The sequence below is a fragment of the Thunnus maccoyii genome, chromosome 14 (assembly GCF_910596095.1).
Source record: "Thunnus maccoyii chromosome 14, fThuMac1.1, whole genome shotgun sequence".
In the NCBI taxonomy this organism is placed as follows: Eukaryota; Metazoa; Chordata; class Actinopteri; order Scombriformes; family Scombridae; genus Thunnus; species Thunnus maccoyii.
This window is the reverse complement of record NC_056546.1, coordinates 24,884,534-24,904,436: the sequence shown is the minus strand read 5'-3', so window position 1 is coordinate 24,904,436 and position 19,903 is coordinate 24,884,534. Positions and strand designations below refer to the sequence as shown.

Below are 19,903 nucleotides of genomic sequence, written 5' to 3'. Positions count from 1 at the left end.
GCTGTGACTGGCTGTTGGATGCTGTTCTTAAGTTTGCATCTCATTCAGTTGAGTCCAAGGCATGCTAGCAAACTCCAAAGATTTTTTTCTTTTTTCCTGTGGAACTTATTCCTGGCAATGAGATTCACACACACACACATACACACACATACACACATTTGCGTCTGCTAGACATGGGTCATGATTACAAACAGGCTCTTACAAGATACTTGAGACAGAAAGTTTGCAAGAGGACAGGATCAGCTTTAATTGCCTTTAAGCTCATCTGTTAAACAGTGGATGCATTGTGCAACTGTGACAGGGTTAGTAACAAATACCCCCAGCGCCATGGATCTCTATCTGTTTTTTCTTCACAACTGGTTTGTTTTTTTGCCATCCATGTGATTCAGTCCCCTCTCTCTTCCTCCTCTCTGCCCCCCTCTCTCCTCCGTCTCTATTTTCTAATCGAGGCGCGAGCACTGACAGGGACAGTTCGGACGCAGGGGTCATGGAGGGAGGAGATCATTCAGCGGGGGGCAGCGATGAAAGCCCCTCTGAAGCTGAATTTCTGTCGGGGAGAGAAGAAGGGCTGCCTGGAGCCCATGATGAGCACATGAGCCCTGACTGCTCTGAGGACATGGAGGACAGTGATTCTCTGGTGTCAATGCAATTCCTTTTGCCTGGATCCAGAGGAGAAGGACCAGGCCTGAGCTACAGCCCAGCCTGGGCCTTGGCCTTCTTTGGAGAAGACTGTTTTAGCCCAGAGGTGATCCAGTACTCCGTGAATCTGGGACAGCACACAGGATCACCATGTCTGGATTTGAAAACACAGGTAGGTTAACATGCGAAGCTGCCAGTGAGTCATATCTGACCTTAACCCAGACTGCATGGAGCAGCTGATTTATTTATTACCTTCTATTACACAATCAACTACATGTATTTTTCATGTGATGCAGGTTGCAGTTGTAGTTTAGGAAGAGTTGTGTATATTCAGGATGCTTCTTTCCATCAAAATATTTTTCATTGTGTTCATTCATTGTGTTATTTTGCTTTATACTTAGAAACTGCTGGTTGAGAATGATATGCTTCATTTAATTCTGTATTTTCATTTTCATTCTTTATGCATTTTACACATTATTATGTTTTACGTCCTACTTTCATTCAGCCTTTTGTCAGGTTGGGTTTTATGAATAAGTGCAGGAATTATTTTTCCTATCTGTAATGAAGTGGGGCACGGTCAGGCTTTGGGGTAAATAGGGCAAGAACATGTGGGGGACTTTAAGATAATTGGCGTATTATTCTCTCCAAACTGGATCTGAATATTAATATGTTGAACTTAGCCCTTGGCAGAGGAAGTTATTATCATTTGCAAAAGAATATTAATGAATAGTCTTTGTGTTTGCACACTTTGATGGCACCACTGCTCCTTCAGAGGGTTTGTGTAACAGCTACAGTAATAACACACCTTAAGAGCCATGCTGCTGCGATTTCTCACTCATTTCACTTCAAAAGATCTGTTGCGCTCTGTTGCCACGGTGAAGAGAGCTGAAAAAAAAGTGTTGCACCCACTGGAAAAAGCCGAAGGCTTCTTTCAGTGGAAGACATGGTGTTATTTTATGATTTCGTATGATTTCCTTTGAACAGGAACTGCAGCAGCAGCTGATAATTGAAACAAGGAATCTTAAGAAAACGAAAAATTTCTACCAGAAGCTAATTCAACAAGAGAGAAAAAACAAAGGTTGGGTACCCATTTCATAACACCTCTATTGTGTGAAAATGGCATGCTTAGCTTCCAGTATGACCTATAAAACAGTGTATGTATCCCAAAGGTTCTGAGAGCAAACTGATGTTGTCCAAACTCAAGTCCCAGCTTGAAGAACTCAGGTCCAAAGTGGTCTTCTTGGATTGTGTGAAGAAATACCTTGAGGTACTGATGAAGTACTCACATCACACCAACACATCAGTTTATTTATTATGCAACAGTCTGGATTTTCTGTGCTTTAATATAATTTCTTGTATTTCTGCAGATACTAAGTGTGGACCAGTGGGGTCTGGAGGTTTCACTACTGCCCTCTTTGGCTGCCTGTGGACCTGGCTCTTTGGACTTCCAATCCTCTGAGGACACCTCTTTCTTGAGCTTTGGAAGCAGCAAAGGAAAGAGCACTCTGCAAGCTGGGACTCCTCTGGGTCTCATGGCATACCTCTACGCCAGGTATTATTGATGAGGGTTCAAATTTAAAATGTATTGGCCACTGCATTTTTTTTAGTGAAATCATGAGGTCAAATATCTCAAAGTGTTTTGATCTGTTATCTGTTCTGTGCCCTCCCTGCTGTGTCCAACAAGGGGATCTCACACAAAGTTAACAAATTACAACAAATATTTTCCTAAAATTTAAAGATGCATTACAGCTATTATCCGAGCAATATGTTGCTGATGTTTTAAGCCATACTAACAGCATTACTCAGACTGAAATATCTCAACAAGTGTTGGATGGATTTCCATGACATTTTATACAGACATTTGTGGTCCCCAGAGCTTGAATCCTACTTTTTTTTTTTTTGACTACATTTATTTAGCACTTTGGTTTGTGACCGAATATCCGCAAAATTAATGTAATTCCCATCAGCATAAGCTGTACTTTCATGCTTTTTATCAAATGTTAGCATGCTAACACACAAAAATAAAATGGTAAAAATGGTAAACGTTATACCTGCAAAACATCAGCATGTTTACATTTTCACAATGAGCATATTAGCATGCCGACATTAGCATTTAGCTCAGAGCACCACTGTGCCTGTCAAGCACAGAGTCACAAAGCAGCTAGCATGGCTATAGACTGTCTTATTAATAAAGGGGAAGGCTGGAAATACTTAATCAGTCTATTACTGGTTTTGGTCTTCTGGTGGAATTTGTTAACGATAAGAAAAATCAAGAAGAAGAAAGATATTTAAAGCTGCAAATTTACTTTGGTCACACAGCACTGTTTCTATGGAACTAACAATGTATGTACAGTAAACACATTGTCTTTCAGTAAACCATTTTTCTTTCTTCCTCTCTTGATTATCCATGCATATTCTCTGTCTGTCATGCTCTCTCTATTTAGAAAGTCATGCAGTCAGTTACATTTTATTTAAATGTGAGTAAGATTACAAAATTGCCATCTCTAATTCATTTCTAGTCTATAAACAATAACACAATTACTGCTGCTGGGAAGTCTCGTGATCCAGTATCAGCTTTTTATCTGTTGCTCTGGAAACTGTATCAACAATCACAGAAACAGGGACAAAAATCTATGAATTTTTTATCTACATTTTGTTCCCATTGCCTCAAGCTAGAGTTTTCTTTTTCTTTTTTTTACTTCTAAGGGCATTGATATGGCTTTTTTTCAGTTGATGTCCTTAAAAGATGGTTTATTTTTTGTTTTACAGAACCTAAGAACTAAACATAAAGGGATCCTCATGAAATTGTAATCCTTCCAATAATGTTAGGATATGATTTTTATGGGTGCCCTCATATTCCCCTTTTGAAAATGTTCTGGGCACAAAGGACTGGGAAGAAGTCCCGGGGCAGACATAGCAGATACTGGATCACATCTCCCGTATGGTCTGAGAGAGCTTGAGGATCCCCCAGGGGGAGCCGAAGGAAGCTGCTGGGGGACATTTAGGTTGCTGCTCACACTTTTGCCAGTAGACAGTGTTATTAACTGTTGTTAACAGTTGCTTACTGAACTTAATTGAGTGTCACTGTGTTCTTTTTCATCACAGAAATGCTGCTGCGGAGGGCTACATCCAGCAGTTTCTGTATACCTATCGTTTCTTCTGCACTCCTGAACAGTTTCTTCAGTTCATAATGGATAAATTCATCAGTGCTGCAAGGTAGAGTATATCCAGTGGCTCATGATTGCATAGAGAAATATTATATTACGGAACAATATGCCAAGAAAACCCATGAGAATCTCCAGTCAAGCCTCTCCAGTAAACTACAAAACATAATACACAGCGTATGAAACATTGTCCACTGATTATAAGATATAGATGTTTGTTTTCAATGCCAGAGAAGGTCCAGACATGTCAGAGGACAACGTAAAGATCTTCCATCGCAGTTTGGACCTTCTCCAGTTCTGGATAACGGAATGTAAACTGGTGGACTTCACACCAAAGTCCAGCTTTGTGGATACACTAGAAAACTTCATCAATACCGAGGTAACCAGACAAGTAACATTTTGCTCTACACTTTACAGTGCTCATGTCCCACCTCTAGAATCCCCACGCTTTAAAAATCGCTGCTCCACCCCTGGTAAAATCTTTCATGAACAATTAAACTCAAATCACTATAGTGTCTTATTAGATGACAGAGACATCAATAAAAGCATGTGTTAGTACTCTAAAATATAATTTACGCCATTTAATCGCTGCATTGACTGATTTAAGGCACAATAAATATAACATTTTAGTAAGTGTACTATATTTTGTAGTTGCCTGATTTTTGTTTTTTCCACAGGTAATCCCTGTGGACAGCCGAGGGGAGGCCCTTCTTGCTGCTCTCCACAGCCCTCTGAGTATAACTTGGAGCAAAGGAGGAGGAAGCCAAATCAGCTTTGAGGAAGAGAATGAATCTGTGGCTGTCCATTCATCTACTGAGGATCTTGGGAGAAAGGTTCGTAGAATGTGATGACAAGTTATGCCATGTTAAGTTTGTTTTTGTAAATGTAAAACCTCCATGACCAAAAAGTGAGAAGCTAAAGTCATCTAAAAACGTTAAGTCTGCTCTTCTTTTACTTCTATTGAGGAGGAAAAAAAATGATTTCTTACATTTTTTGATGACTCCTCAATGTGCAAAACTATACAGTCAAAACCAAAATCAATACAGTAGCTACAATAAATCTGGGCAAATACAGAAAATCTGTTTGTCCAGTTTTTTGTTTTGTTTTGTTTTTTACAGAAGAAGATTGTGTTGGAGTACCCTGCATGTAATACACAACAGCATTCTGCCTTCCTCTGTTGCTGTAGTGTCGGTGTGTTCACATGATTCAGAACATGTATTCTCTCTTGTCAAATCTTTTTCTTAACTCTTCAGTGGAGGATCTCAAGAATAGTGGAGCCTTCACCATCCATGCCTAAAGAGAATGCCTTCTCCATAGCTGCGGCCTTGCCTATTCCTTGCTACGGGTCCCTGGCTAATGATCTCTCTAACGTCTGCCTGCACAGCGAGGATCGACTTCCCTTCAGCCAGAACGAATACAGTGCACAGCACGTAGCCCAACAGCTCACCCTCCTGCAGCAGGTTTACTCACACACATACTGTATAGTCTGCTCTCCCACCATGTACTCAGGTTGTTGTTGTCTCTCTTCAACACCAGAGGGAGACATTTCTCCATGAATGCGTAGTAACACTCTGATTGCAAGTAATACAGTCAACTTATGACTTAATGTTTCATTTGTGACTTTTGAAACACAGGACATTTTCCAAGGATGTCATCCAGTTCATTTCCTCAACTCTAGAATACAAGGAATCAGGGACAAGGTCTTGAACCCAAACAAGTGAGTATAATGTCAGCTGTGTCAATGTTAACCTATTTTACATACAGATGGGTTAGATATCAAAGAAAAACATAACATTAAGTGTCTCAGTAAAGTGTTGGGTCACACTGAGTCACCAGAACAGCTTTGGTGCCTCTTGTCATTGATCTGGCAAGTGTGTCATCTCTGCTGGTGGGATTTTCATCGTCCCTCCAAATGATACTCCTTCAGTTGATATTTTGATGACAGTGTTTGAGAGCACTGTCTAACATGTCATACATGTCACTCTAGTTGTTTTTTGGTTGACATCCAGTGACTGTGAAGGCCATATGATATGATTCACAAAAATGTCACACTTATTAAACCATTTAGTGCCCCTTTGTGACCTGTATGGAAGCCTTGTTAACATATTTGTTTAATTTTCCAATCATTTATAATCTTTTATTTCTAATTTGTCACCCATCTGTATGTAGATAGTCTTCTTCCTATAGTATGTCACAGTATGTCTTTTATTCTCCTTCCACAAAGTATGTGAGGGCCTGTTGACTTAGTGACACTGTGAATTGTAAGATGAACTTTCATTAGTGAATTTCCCTGCAGCAGCATATTATATAATAATAATGTGTGTCAGTGGAAGGCAAATAACAGCCTGTGGGCCAAATCTGGCCTTCCAACAAAAATATTGTCCCTATGATGAAAGTTTTTTCCATTTATAGTTCCCATTAAAACTTTTACATGATTTTTATAAATCTACTGTACACAGAAATGTAAATACAAGGCTTAAAATCCTTTTTGTAACATTTAATTATGATCAATGCAACACATAAAGAGAGGCATGCTAACTGAGGTCACTGTGCGTCATTCTGCATCAGGCTGTTTGAACTGCACATGGTGCTGAAATCAAGTCTAATAAAGTTACCAGATGAGTAACACAAATAAATAATAATAATATAATTCACTTTATTTTAATGAAGCAAGCGCTCCTTGAATTCAAACACAGTTTTAACTCCACTGCTTCAGCCTTTGGCCATCACAGTTTTGTGTCTCACAAACACAAAAGAGTGGCTGTCCAACAGAAATAGCATGCTGATTTTTTGCTATGGCAACCTTTAAGTTTAGTTTAGTTTATTTAATCAGGATCATCCACTTAGTATCATCACTGGAAAAAAACAACAGTATTTCATTCAATCACAAATGATGCAAGCCACTCTTAATTATGTGTAGATAATCAGTGTGGAGATTACATATCTAGTTGTGTAGTGCAGCAAACAGAAAGCATTTGTGTACGTGAGTCATTTTTTGCTAAACTGCTAAAAGTATTAACTTATGCTGCTGTTGCCCCTCAATCACTAATGGGGAAAATGACTTGTTTTCTTCCCTCAGAAACAATCTTACAAAAATACATTTTTTTAATAAACTGTATTCTTAACTAAATTAAAAGAAAAAAAAAATTGAAAATAATAGGCTTGCCTCTCAGTGCCTGTAAAATGAACAATGCTGACGTGGGCTGTGGTTAAACCTAATTTCTGACCCCTAATGCACATGTATGTTTTGGAATATGTAGCGAAATCTGTTGTATTTTGTTACTGGTATACTGTGAATAATCATGTCTTGGGAAGGACTGCAGCTAACAAATATTTTTATCAATTAATATGTTTATATTTTTCAATTTCATTTAGTGAAACAAGAAATGTCAGAAAATAGTGAAAAATCACAATATACTGAAGCCCAAGGTGACATCTTCAAATTGCTTTTTTTTGTGTGCCAAAACCAGAGTTAGTTGGTATTCTATTGTATTATGTGCTGGATTTATGTCTGTCTAACACACATGCACCCTTATATATTAGTGGAAAACCACACACATTGTGAGCACAGTACATGTCCAGGCAAATAAACTTAATGTTCATATAACAAAAGCAGCAAATACATTTGAAAATCTGTAACCAGTGAATGTTTGGCATTTTTTCTTGGTAAATAACTAAATTTACTGCAAATCTAACTGATCTCTAATTGTTTAAGTATCTGTTTTACTGTTTTCTCCTCACCTACTAGGAATGTGTCTCAGCATATCCCACCAGCAGAGGGCAGCAGTCTCGAGGAGACGCCATCAGACAGCTACCTCCAGCAGCTGCTCACGTACTCTGACAGTGTCACTAACTGGATCTCTGGTGAAGTAGTCGTCTGTGACTCCCTCAAGGTGAGGAAAGATGTAACTCATGAAGGGAACAGGGTCAGTTGGAGAAAAAAAAAAGTTTGCCATTACTGTCACAACCTCTGCTTTGATTTCTTATTGGACAGGGACTGTCATGTCAGTCACACACTTTCCCCATATGTGCTTGCTTTTCCTTCTCTGGTGTCTTGGTTGAATGGTTTATAGACAGTAGGAGACAGGAACATATGGGTGTGAAACCTCAAACAGCTGTCTGTTAAATTATTTCTGTGGCATCATAAGCTTTCATTTGATCTTACAAAAAGAGAGCAGCTCATAATGAAAGTAAAAAATAGAATATACAAATAAATGCACTTGGAATTAAATTGAATAATAATCAGCAGAAGCAGTAGTGTAATGTAGAACAACCCACGATGCCTTGAAACATCTACACACAGTATTTTTCTCATTTTTGCATTCACACACTTCATTATGCAGTCGGCTGTACTCCCAAAAATGCATCCCACTTTAAAGAGCTATTAGATGCATGCATTTTGCCTTGTTAAGCTATTTTCTCTCCATTTTTTTTCATTGCAAACTCTCCTCTTATGCAGACACAAGTTGCTCTGCTGACCAAGTATCTGACGATTGGAAAACACTGCTACGAATCGAGGAACTTTGCCACAGCCATGCAGGTCCTTGGAGGTCTGGAGAATGTGATTGTCAGGCAATTACCAGTAAGGCTACATCTCATAAATTACTCCTCACACGAAATGTGAGCTTCTGCAATAAGTCAGATGCCCTCGAGCTAAATGTTTTTTTTTCAGCCATGATAGAACTTGGATGGTGTTTCATTAGTTTCACAAATGAGAAATTAACATTAATGCATTCAAATAAGATGTGGGAAGTGTGAGCGCAGTGAGGAGGAATGGGGCCTGTGAATTGGAGTAATTAAAAAAATTCAAATTAAAAGAATATAAGAAATTTCCATATTTTCATCTAAAGGCAGGTTATATTAATTAACTTATGTGTTATATTGAAGCCACAGTATAATTAGTCTTCATTTTGGAGCTACTAAACAAAAACTTCCTCCTCTCTCGCCAACAGGCTTGGAAACATCTGCCTTCCAAAGTGTGTGAGATCCTGGAGGAGCTACGAGCCGTGCAGGTGCGTGTGTGTAGGTGTGTTTTGTGAACGTGCGCTCGCACAAGCACACATGTATTTTGTTTGTATCTGAAGGCAAGGCTGGCCACATATTGTGAAACTGGGCTGCGGGGCAAACAAATCAATAGGAAAACAGCTTCAAGCAACTTGCCTGTGTGCAGAGAGCTTACAGCTGGCTCTGCTTCTGAAAGTTACCCTCAAAAGAACCTGATGCATCAAACAACATGCGTCACTCTCTCATCAACCTTCACAGGTAGCTGTAAAAACAGAAATGGTATGCTTTCTTGGCTTTGAAATGTAAAGAGGTTAAATTTGTTGAAAATCTTCTTTCAGAGTCTTTCAGTTATATTATATACCGCCACATTGGGCATGCTTATAACTGAGAGTTTGGTTTAATTGGAAAATGTAATCCAGTAAGAACAAATTTATCTGCTGCGTGCATAATTTGCTCTCTCCTCAGGTGTTTCTGAAGAGTGACGACCTGTGTCTGATGGGGGGAGAACAAACGAGGAGGAGGCCCACTCTGCCTTCGGTGCAAATCCTGGCCATGCACGTCCAGCAGCGGGAGATCGGAGCCTTCACGCTCACTACTGGAGCTTGCAAGTGGACCAAGCTCAGGTGAGAGGAAATCCTAGTTGTTATGAGCTATTTCACTGACGCATCCATAATGGGAGGTGCCCGATCCCCTCCCTTGCTTTAATGTTTTTACGTCATGCTGGAATTGGCACTCATTTCATATTTTTAGAGTTGTTGTGATAGTAAAATGTGCACACAGCCTCTGAAATTACCCTACTACCAATCCTTATAGTGACACAAAATATGAACAGTTAGCACCATTAACTGAAAATTAGCTCTCATCCACATCCCAAGTATCCATCTACAGCAAAGTTGGCCAACTTACTACGAGGACGCATTTTCCTGTGTCCTTCTCCTTCACTCCAATATGGCTGACCAGATGCTAAGGTCATAACAAGTGGCAGTTGGATGGTAATGGCACAGCTGTTGAATTTGGGTTGTTGGTAGGGGTGCCAGTGCTGCACCAGATGGCGCCCGTGGGAAGGGGTTGGATTGGAAAAGAGGTTTCGGGCCAGTTGCTGAGAGGCGACTGGGTGTAACCAGATGCTGGGGTCAGGAGATGTAGCAGGAAGAGGCAGAGACACAGCTGGTTACTCAGGGTTATCCCCGCTCTCTCCAAAATCAGGTCACAGACAGATCTGGTGATGCTGCTAAGCAGAAAAAAATGGATATTATATGCATGTAGATATATAATTCTTTTCATGTCTTCACTTTTACTTTTCTTCTGTATTCCCATTTCATGTTGCTTCATCCTCTCATCCATCCATTCTTGGCTCAAGGAGCATAGCAAAGTTGGTGAGTCAGGTCCACGCCTTCCAGGAGGTTGTGTACACCTACAGCCCGGACCGGGAGCTGCAGGCTTACCTTCAGTGCCGCATCGCCCGGCTCGGCACCTCCGACATCCGCCTCTTGGCCGCTTCCAACGATGCCAACTTCCAGCAGTCCACCGAGCGACAAACACAGAGGATCCAGGACACACTGAGGAGGGTTAGGGCCTCCTTCCAGTGAGCCCTGTCCCAGTCACACCTCACAGCTCAGAGCAAGACACCACCACCAGGTCAACACCCCATTTCTGAGCCCAGAATGAGGCCACGACCCTCACATGCCTCTGTTGTCCTGGCAACAGAGCTAGAATGGAAAGCTTCTCTCTGCTGTTATATGTTCATTTTTTTGTCAAGCTCCCCCTTTAACTTTAATAATAATATCAATTTAGACTTTATTCATAACTCACACTGTTTGGATTACACATGTTCTGCTGTTGATTAGCATTTTAGTTTTCTTCCACAAAGATAAAAGTAATGGATGATATTTGTAATTTGCAATGATTTCATCTCAACTCACATACTAACATTTTATATCATTATTTGTGAATTTACCCTGTAACTTAGCGGTTAAGACCTCCATATATTCATATGTAGAAAAATATGACAGCAATTCAGAACACATGTCAAACAACTTTGTTTGTATTAAAGCACAATGTCAGCTGACATGATAAGGGCTTTTAGGTGGACCCTGCTATTTTAGTCACACCAGCAGTGTGGCTCTATGAATGGCAGTGTTGGTCAGTCAGTGCATCATTTTGGTCCAGACTGAAATTTCTCTACAACTATTGGATAGATTGCTATGAAATTTGCACACATTCCTGTTCCCCAGAGGATGAAGCCTGTTGACTTTGGTGATCCCCTGACTTTTCCTTCAGTGCCACCATCAGGTTGGCATTTTTAGTGAAATATCTCAACAACTATTGTATTGTATGGATTGCCATCAAGTGAGATACAGTCATTCATAGTTCCCTTACCATGTATCCTTCTGACTTTGATAATCTCTCAACTTTACATTGAGCATCTTGACAACTATTGGATGGAATTCCATTAAAATTTGGTTCACATATTAATGTCCCGCTCGGGATGAATTGTAACAACAACTTTGCATCTAATGCCATCATCAGGTCGAAATTTAAATATGTCCAACACTTGGGTTTATATGCAAATACTGTACCTGCAAAACTAATGACATTCCCATCAGCCTCAGCTGTACTTTGTATTTAGCGCTAATTCGAAGCAAATGTTAGCATGCTTACATGCTAAACGACGATCATAAAGGTAAACATCATACCTGCCAAACTGTCTCATGTTAGCATTGTCATTGAGAGCATGTTAGCATGCTGATGTTAGCATTTAGCTCAAGGCACCACTGCCTGCATACAGCCTCACAGAGCTGCTAGCATGGCTGTAGACTTGTCTTGTTGCCTGAACATGAGGCCCTGACTCAAAGAGGTTCTGTGTCAAGAACTATTTTAAGACCTTCATTATTTCAGCTGATATCATGCTTACAAAGTGTATATTCCTAAATTAGTTTATTGTGTAATTAAATGATCTCAAAGCAAACTTGAGGCCATGTTGTACTCCAGCAGAGGAATACTGCACATAGCACAAAGGCTGGGAGGAACAGGGGGGTTTAACAGGGCCTCCATGACCCACTAGCAGGTTAATCCATGTCAAACATTCAAATAAAATCTGTTTGATGTTGCTGAAATGTTTTTGACTATTAGGAAACAAGACAAAATGAGGCAGAATGTCTTACATTTCTTGGACAGTGTACGGATCATTTGTTTTTAAGACATATTTAGTGTTTGTTTACAAAAAGAGATTGATATGACTAGATTGGTAAATTAATATATAATATTAATTCCATTTAAACTGCACAATGTGAAATAATTGCATTTATAATCAATAGTGTGCCGTGAAGGACCAAACCTAGACAAGCTTACCGTCATGACAATACCTTACCATTACAGAGAAAATGATATAACATAATGAGATGTCTGTGCAAAATGTTATTTGAGGAATGATGTTAAGTCGGTGTCTATTTTTCTATTTTCCTGCCCGCTCTCTCCTCCATGGTCTTCTGCCATCAAACACACCGTGGAGATGGAATGTGACGTGCTATGAAGATTTGCTTAATTTAGCCAAATAAATTAGATTTTATAAGCCCTCTCTTGCCAAAGTGTATTATTCTCTGGCAACATCTGTGATAGAATGGCTGTATGGCAGGCTACACTCCTGTTACATCTGTCAGGGAATGTGGATTGTGGTGGGAGAGCTGAAGCTGGTTTCTCTCCCCTGTAGGGATTTTTATTGTTAAGTATTTATACCTTATTGTACTTTCTGGCGTTTCCTCCACCTAATTAATCACTAGAGGGTTTTGTCTCTAGTCTCAGTATATTTTAAGCCAGTATATGAAACCTGACCACAAGGTCATATTTGTCATACAGTATGTCAAAATATTTACATTTATCTATCTTGGCACATTTGACCATTGTGTTTTGTGGAAATTTGCTTTATTTCCTCATTGTTTGGGGCCCTACAGAGCTTATTGCTGTATGTGTTTTTCTCTTTTTAATACTTAAATTTTCTTCTGGCCCTATTAAAACTCAATATGTAGAAAAATGTTGAAGTGGTAACCCTTCCCTTGGCTACAAATTGGTTTTACATGTTTGACAAAGGTGACAAAAGACAGACATGACCATAAAGAATTGATATCACAAGAAAAATGGGAATATTTCATGATTAAGACGATATAGTGTATATGAGCATGAACAAATATAGGCTATTCCTTTTGTTTGACAAAAAGTTGTATGTTATCACCCTGTTACACCTCTTATTAACAAACTGTTATGAAACTTCATAAACTGAAATCCAAATGAATTTATTTGGAAGAAGTGCTGCATAACAAGGTCAACACCAATCACAGTCATAGAGAAGATGAAAATCCATTATTTAACCATGTTTTACAGCTGGAGACTCCAAACAGAAATAATGCCTGATTTTCTGTTGCGGACTTCTGACACGTCATTTCAAAATCATGTTTATAAGTGATTCTCATAAAATTTATGCTAAAAGCCATGAAGCATTAATGTGATAAAACAATATTCCGCATGTTTTTTGGGCTGTTAGAGGGGGCCCAGGCAGTGGTGAAATGTAACTGTAAGCACAGCACTGTTCTTAAGGGCAATTTTACATGACTATTTCCATTCCATGCACTCTATACTTCTACTCCAGTGCTTTTCATAGAGACATATTGCACTTTTTAATCCACTACATTTATTTTACAGCTATAGTACTTTGCAGATTAAGATTTTACATAAAAAAAACATGTACCCTATTAAATACTTAAAATGTATCCACTTCAACCAGCTACAACATAAAATGCTGTTTACACTTGTATGCATCGGTAATAATAATCCAATGACAGGGTCATTATATTACCCATTGACTAATTTAATGTTTGACACTGTAAATACATTCAGGACAGTGAATATTTTCATGAAAAATCTGAAGAAGCTTCAGCAAAAGCACTAGAAAATCCAAAATGTGCTGGTTTATTTACTTTGTGAGTTATAAAAGATACTTGTGCCACTTTCCAACAGCACAAAAACGTGACCTGTTGGATGATTCGCTTTATCCAGACAATAGTGCCCCAGTGAGAATTAGAATACAATCAGTGTAGGTTTTCCTCTGGGACAGACAGAGGCCAGGCAGGCAGGCAGACCGAGCTGAGGAAATAGGCACAGTGTGAAGGCGACGTCCCGGGTGCTTTTTATTGTTATCTAACGGGATCAGGGCGCATCTTCAAAGCCTCAGAGATAAAGAGCCCCAAAAGGCTGAGGGACTCCTGCCTCCATAGCGACAGATCACCGATAAAGGAGACAACTAGGCCCGGCCTCTTATCTGCATTGTCATAGAACTAAACGATCAGTTGTTCCAGAGCTGCTTCATGCAGAGATCGCTCCCAGGAGGGCCGCGGATCCGCCGGGTTGTGCGCTGTCTCACGGGGGTTGTGTCTTGGTTTATTTGGCACCTAATGTACATGATGCGATGCTGTCAATCATCAACAGCTTACAGATAGTGACGAGTGAACATTTCAAGCCAACACTGATGAACAATGTGCTCTCCTGTTTTCAAGAGAAGTTTTAGACAATCTCAACTAGTTTTATTGTGACCTTACATATTTCTGTAGCCTAATTAATCATCAATGTAATATTGTAGCCACTGATATGTGAAGCAGGGCAATTTTAGGATTACTTGAGGCTTTTCTACGGGGCTGTTTGCACTCACAGGGTTTTCCCAGCTCCCTCGCAGCTTGTTTTAGCATATTTACATTTGAATGGACCGACAATCAACCGTAATTGTGTTGCTACTGTAATACCTTTGATCTGTAATGTTTGTAGCGCCTGTGCCAAATGCTGGCTGTTGGGTAGCTTGGCGCCAGCGCTCACCAGGGTATCAAAGACATGTCAATAAGGAACCATTGAAGATCGCTTGTGCAATCAAATAGAGAACTAGTTTGATTGCACCAGTAAGCCTATAATTGCGCGCTGCAGTTTTCTCTTGCGGAACGTGTTGGGTTACAGTGAAAAAAGAGTTATGAATGTCTCAAAAGTTTCTCTCATCTTAAATGAATCCTTCCATTTGGTCACTAGCGCACTGTTAGATGTCTGGTCAATATTTAGGCTATATGACTTCAAATGGGATTCTACTGAATACAAAAATGACTGGTCCTGTTGTATGAGACCGTTCTGTCATATATAAATCTTAAAAACTGTCAGTCATAACCAGGAGACAAATGACAAATCTGTGATGCTCAACAAATACATTTTGAATTTTGGGTCCTTCACCACAGACCAGGTCTCAGAGGGGTTTTTTAATACATGGATCACAACTATCAGGGTTTAAGTGAAATCTGGAGCTTCTCCTTAATTACTAATTATGTCTTATAGGTTTCAGAATGATATGCATTTTAATAGCAGGGCAGATGAGAGAGAAATGCAAAAGATTTTTTCTCCATTTCTCCTTTTGCTCTCATATCTGTGCTCTCTGAGCCTTCAGCCACTGATGCACTCCAGTGTTTCAGATATTGGCGTGTCACAGACCTCAAATAGACACCTTTAAACCACATCTGATAATAGATACCCCAATGATCCCACAATGAGAGAAAAAAAGTAGTTCCCAAGTATATAACTGATAAGGAAATGACTGAAGAGTCATTGAGTTGACTTACTGACAAACTATTTAGATTGGGACATATGGGACTCTGCACCCCACTTTGAAAACCACTGCATTAAATATTTTTTTCTCTTTATCAGACCCAGAGAACACCCACGTTAAATTAAATTACATGACATTAATCTAGCAGGAAATTGTATCAAATGAGAACTTTAACTGCACCAGGCCTAATGAGACTCGTCATTTTCACACTTTCCCTCCGGCGCTACTGTATGCAGCAGCAACATGAAAGTATTTGGTCTCCACCTCTACAGAAGATACAGCTGTTCCTGAGGAGCCCTCAGTTTCAGTCGGGGCGGACAAATGTATGAGCTCAGGAGGGTTCTCACAGACTCGGCGGCGCCAGGTTTTCACACACTCACAGGATATGTAAAGAGTTCAATAACGAGCCATTAACCCCTAATCATCGGGATCGATCAGGCGTTAACAAGGGTCTCTACATATGCAAATCGCAGGGAGGGCCAGGCCCTATAAAGGCTGAGCCTAGACAGGAGCTGCTACCACACACTCCCTCTGACATTTGCTGGATTTACAGGTCACTGAGCAGCACTGCGAACATGGTGAAATACTTTTCTGTGGACTGGCTTGCCCAGAGCCATCACAACACCGCGGCGAGAGAGGAGCACGGAGATGTCACGGATATTGCGCCGACCTGCAGGCCACATATTCCCTGCGTGGTGCAGCCGCGCCCTCCGACTTATGGCAAGGGTTACCTGCAGCCAAAACCCAGACCATCAAAGCCCGCTGAGCACATGGATCCAGTGGAGAGCAGCGCGCATCAGGACTCCAGCCTGTGCTCACCTTTGCATCCAACAAACTGCGCCTCACCAAGTAAGTACAACTCCAAACTCCAAGTACAAATCTTTGGTTTGTGAACCAAATGTTCTTAATTCAGTCTTCAGTGTTTCTAACCAGAGTTTTCCTGCCTTCAGTTTCAGAAATCAGCGGCTACTCCTCCGGGTACGAGAGCGAAGCGGCTTCCTCTGAGTGTCTCTCTGTGGATGAGGGAAGCGAGGTGGAGAGAGACGGACCACAGCGCCGTGTGCGCACAAAGTTCACCCCCGAGCAGATCAGCAAACTGGAAAAGATCTTCAACAAGCACAAATACCTGGATGCTGGCGAGAGAGTGAAGACAGCGCAGAAGCTGAACCTCACAGAAACTCAGGTATGACGCGATTCTCACGCCAACAAATCCGTTTAATAACATTTCCCGATTACGTCTCTCATCCTGCACTACTCTGAATACTGACTTTATTTTTGCTCTCTCTCTCTCTCTCAGGTGAGGACCTGGTTTCAGAACAGGAGGATGAAGCTGAAACGGGAGGTGCAGGACTACCTCGCTCCCCAAGTCCCACCGGTGATGTTCCAGCCTCTGCCCCCGGTTCAGTACCACGGCATGGCTGGACAGCAACCTCACTACTCCTCAGCCAGCCCGGCCTTTTACCCACTCCCTGTCCCGCAGCTGGTCCTCCAGCAGCAGATGCCCCCTCAACACCCCCCGCGTGTCATGATCCACAACCCACATTTCTACTGAAGAACTCCCAACTACAGACTTTTCCGACTGAAACACTTGAAATCCAAACACGTGCAATCCAGAGTTGTTTTATTTGATGTGTGATTTTATTACTTATATTTGATATATAAGTTGTATATAGATAACAGAAAAGTCTATTTATCATTGAATAAAGTTTATCTTCTATACTGCAGCACTGGACTCTTTGCTCTCTTTGCTTTGCATACATAACAGATACTAAAGGTGCCATTGTATCCTTCAGATAGAGCTGATGATATTATCTTTATTGCAGGATTAGTTTAACATGAATGGATCATCCCGTCTTTCATCTTAAGAAGAGAGGCAGATAAAACAAAGAAAGAGGCAATACAAATTCCACTGGTTTTAGGTTAAAGGTTCTTATCACAACTCATTGTATGGATCTCCTGATTTGATCCTCTCATAAAAACATAATAAATAAATCATAGATACATAAATTGAATCACTGAGTGTTTGGGCCTCATCTACTGTAATGTTACAGTCAATAACAAAAGCGGCAGCTTTTGTGCTACAGATGTCAAATTCATGATGAGAGATTTTTTTTCTCCCCCTTGTCAGCAAAGACTGACCATAGGCTGGCCTTTCATATGCATTGTTTGTCTCCATCTCTGCACTTCAAAGGCCGGGTAACGGGGAGATCATGGTCAACAATTAGTCCTAATTAAGCCGCTCATTGATGAGTTTACACTTACCACAGGAGCCCTCCGGCCCGGCTCCAGAGAGTCTGGGGTTTTGTATGCCAAAGAATCTGATCTCTAAGGTATGTGATGAGATTTGAAGATAGCAAACTTGATTCGCAACAGCTTTAAGATGATTAAAAAGGTCATATGTGTGCAAGTTGCAAGCCCTTATCAATCTAAACCTTGTGTTTAGAGTGCCAAATGGGTTCAGGACATTTAAAGTCACCTTACACCTATAATGCAATTCCAAGAAAACTCATTTGTAGATATAAACAGTTTCCATATGTTGCTGCAGTTGATATATTTGACAGTTAATTTAGGTTTCTCAACAATACACTTACAGGCTACCTGCTGTATGGGGTCTGAAACGATGCCCAGAGGCCCTGCAGCAAATGTCTCATTCAAACAGGTCAACAAAGATCAAACGGAACTTTCTCACTTTCTGTCGATGCTCTCTGGCTGTGGTCACACCCACCCAGTCCCCCCATAACAAAGGTTTCATCAGCGGGTTGCTTGATGCGCAGACAGCTGGGCGCTTCTGTCTGCAACTCCTCAACTCACTCAAGAGGAGATGTCTCTTCTCTCTGTCGTTCTCTCTTGGCAGGCTGTCAGGACAGTTGAGAAATTTTGAGTGAAAAGTGTTTTTAAATTTGAACAATTCCAGTGTCTTAACCTGCCAGTAAATGCTTGATTTGATAATAAAATATACAGTTATTTGATATATTGTGACATCCTGGGACAAGGAGTGCTGACATTTGTACTGAGCAGCGGATGTATACCCCTGAATCACTTTATGCAGAGATGCCAGGTAACTGATACTCAGACTTACTGGCGCCAGAGCATCTCAGCCAGCCATGAACGTGAGAAAAACCACAACTAAGCCTCTATTAACCTCAATTACAACGACCATCAAGTTTCTATCGTTCCGTTGAGATCCCTTTGCATATGCAAATAGAGACGTGTGCCCCTCCTATATAGCAGCCAAGAGTCATCCAAGTGGTAACACACAAACAAACACACACCTTGAGACTACTGCTTGGATACATCATGGCAAACTTCTCTGTGGAGTGGCTTTCCCAAAGTTATTATACAACGCAAAGGGACACTGAGGAGATGACTCCAAAGAAGGATGCTGCGCTTTATTCAAAAGTCCATAATGAAATTGTGGATTTTACAAAGGAATCAAGAAGCCAATACTCTCCGACCTCGCCAAACAGTAAGTTCACTGATAAACTCTGGTTTCCTCATGAGCTGAGATCGACAAACCTTTGTGTAGACATCGATTTCGACTAAGTTAATTTAGCGCTCTGTTCTTCCTTCTTTCCAGATAGTTGTGGCTACACATCAGGGTCTGAGAGTGAGGTTGGAGACGACAGCGAGGGGGAAGCAACCCAGCAGCGAAGGATGAGGACCAAGTTCACCTCAGAGCAAATCAGCAAACTGGAGAATACCTTCAGCAAGCACAAATATTTGGGCGCCACGCAGAGAAGGAAGCTTGCTGAGAAGCTGAATCTTTCTGAAACTCAGGTAAGTTTGAGCCAGTGCTTAAAAATGTGGTCCGAGAGAGTCACAGCAACATGAGGAATGGTTCATTTTTATCAGTTTGGGTTTATTGGCCTTGTAGAGTTGTGTTATTCTGTGTAAAGCAACGTAAAAGTATAATGTGAGACTCCTGATCTGTCGTTATTTACTTTTAAACTGTAAAACTCACCTACTTTTTAAACTCATGAAAAGTTTAAAAAGTAAACTTTCTTTACATATAGAAGCATTAGTTAATGACTTCCTTATATTCTCTTAGGTGAAAACGTGGTTCCAGAACAGGAGGATGAAGATGAAACGGGAGGTGCAGGATATGCGGCCTGAGTTCCTGTCGGTCCCGGCCGCTCTCCTGCCGCCTGTGTTGTTTCAGCACCCCGTCCTGAGTAGACAGCTCCCCTTCTACCCGCAGCTGCAGCCGCTCCACAGGACGAGCCTCCCCCCTCCTCTGCACCAGCACCGCACCCACCCTGTCATCCTGCCCCCACCCTTCTACTGAACTCTTCCAACTTTCTCTCCAAAAATTCCTGTCTAGAATCTAGACATGTTTCCATTGCTCTCTTTAAAAGAGGGGTTGTGAATATTATAATTGCTTTTACATATTTCTGAAGCACTATATAAGACTATTGATGCTATCTGTATATATGATTTGAAGAATGTAATGTATTTTTGCATCAAATTT

General features: G+C 40.8%; 3 protein-coding genes across 4 annotated transcripts in view; all 3 read left to right on the top strand.

The window, feature by feature from the left end:
• Positions 1-11,035, top strand: part of LOC121911895 (kinase non-catalytic C-lobe domain-containing protein 1) — a 40,336-nt gene extending 29,301 nt beyond the window's left edge. For both annotated transcript variants that reach the window (XM_042433831.1, XM_042433829.1), the window contains exons 18-31: positions 450-811; positions 1,624-1,717; positions 1,809-1,906; positions 2,007-2,191; positions 3,745-3,855; positions 4,035-4,182; positions 4,481-4,636; positions 5,057-5,263; positions 5,438-5,520; positions 7,552-7,696; positions 8,263-8,385; positions 8,756-8,815; positions 9,273-9,430; positions 10,168-11,035. In XM_042433831.1, coding sequence (XP_042289765.1) covers positions 450-811; positions 1,624-1,717; positions 1,809-1,906; positions 2,007-2,191; positions 3,745-3,855; positions 4,035-4,182; positions 4,481-4,636; positions 5,057-5,263; positions 5,438-5,520; positions 7,552-7,696; positions 8,263-8,385; positions 8,756-8,815; positions 9,273-9,430; positions 10,168-10,396 — 2,159 coding nt within the window. In that variant the 3' untranslated portion in view covers positions 10,397-11,035. The remainder of the gene's footprint in view (positions 1-449; positions 812-1,623; positions 1,718-1,808; positions 1,907-2,006; positions 2,192-3,744; positions 3,856-4,034; positions 4,183-4,480; positions 4,637-5,056; positions 5,264-5,437; positions 5,521-7,551; positions 7,697-8,262; positions 8,386-8,755; positions 8,816-9,272; positions 9,431-10,167) is intronic.
• Positions 11,036-15,893: 4,858 nt separating this feature from the next.
• vox (ventral homeobox) lies at positions 15,894-17,105 on the top strand. The gene is made up of 3 exons (XM_042434013.1): positions 15,894-16,284; positions 16,386-16,618; positions 16,733-17,105. The coding sequence occupies exons 1-3, from the start codon at positions 16,011-16,013 to the stop codon at positions 16,985-16,987; spliced, it is 762 nt and encodes a 253-aa protein (XP_042289947.1). The 5' UTR covers positions 15,894-16,010; the 3' UTR covers positions 16,988-17,105.
• Positions 17,106-18,684: 1,579 nt separating this feature from the next.
• Positions 18,685-19,903, top strand: vent (ventral expressed homeobox). Its single transcript, XM_042434014.1, has 3 exons — positions 18,685-18,901; positions 19,013-19,212; positions 19,484-19,903. Exons 1-3 carry the CDS (start codon positions 18,733-18,735, stop codon positions 19,718-19,720), a joined length of 606 nt encoding a protein of 201 aa, XP_042289948.1. The 5' UTR covers positions 18,685-18,732; the 3' UTR covers positions 19,721-19,903.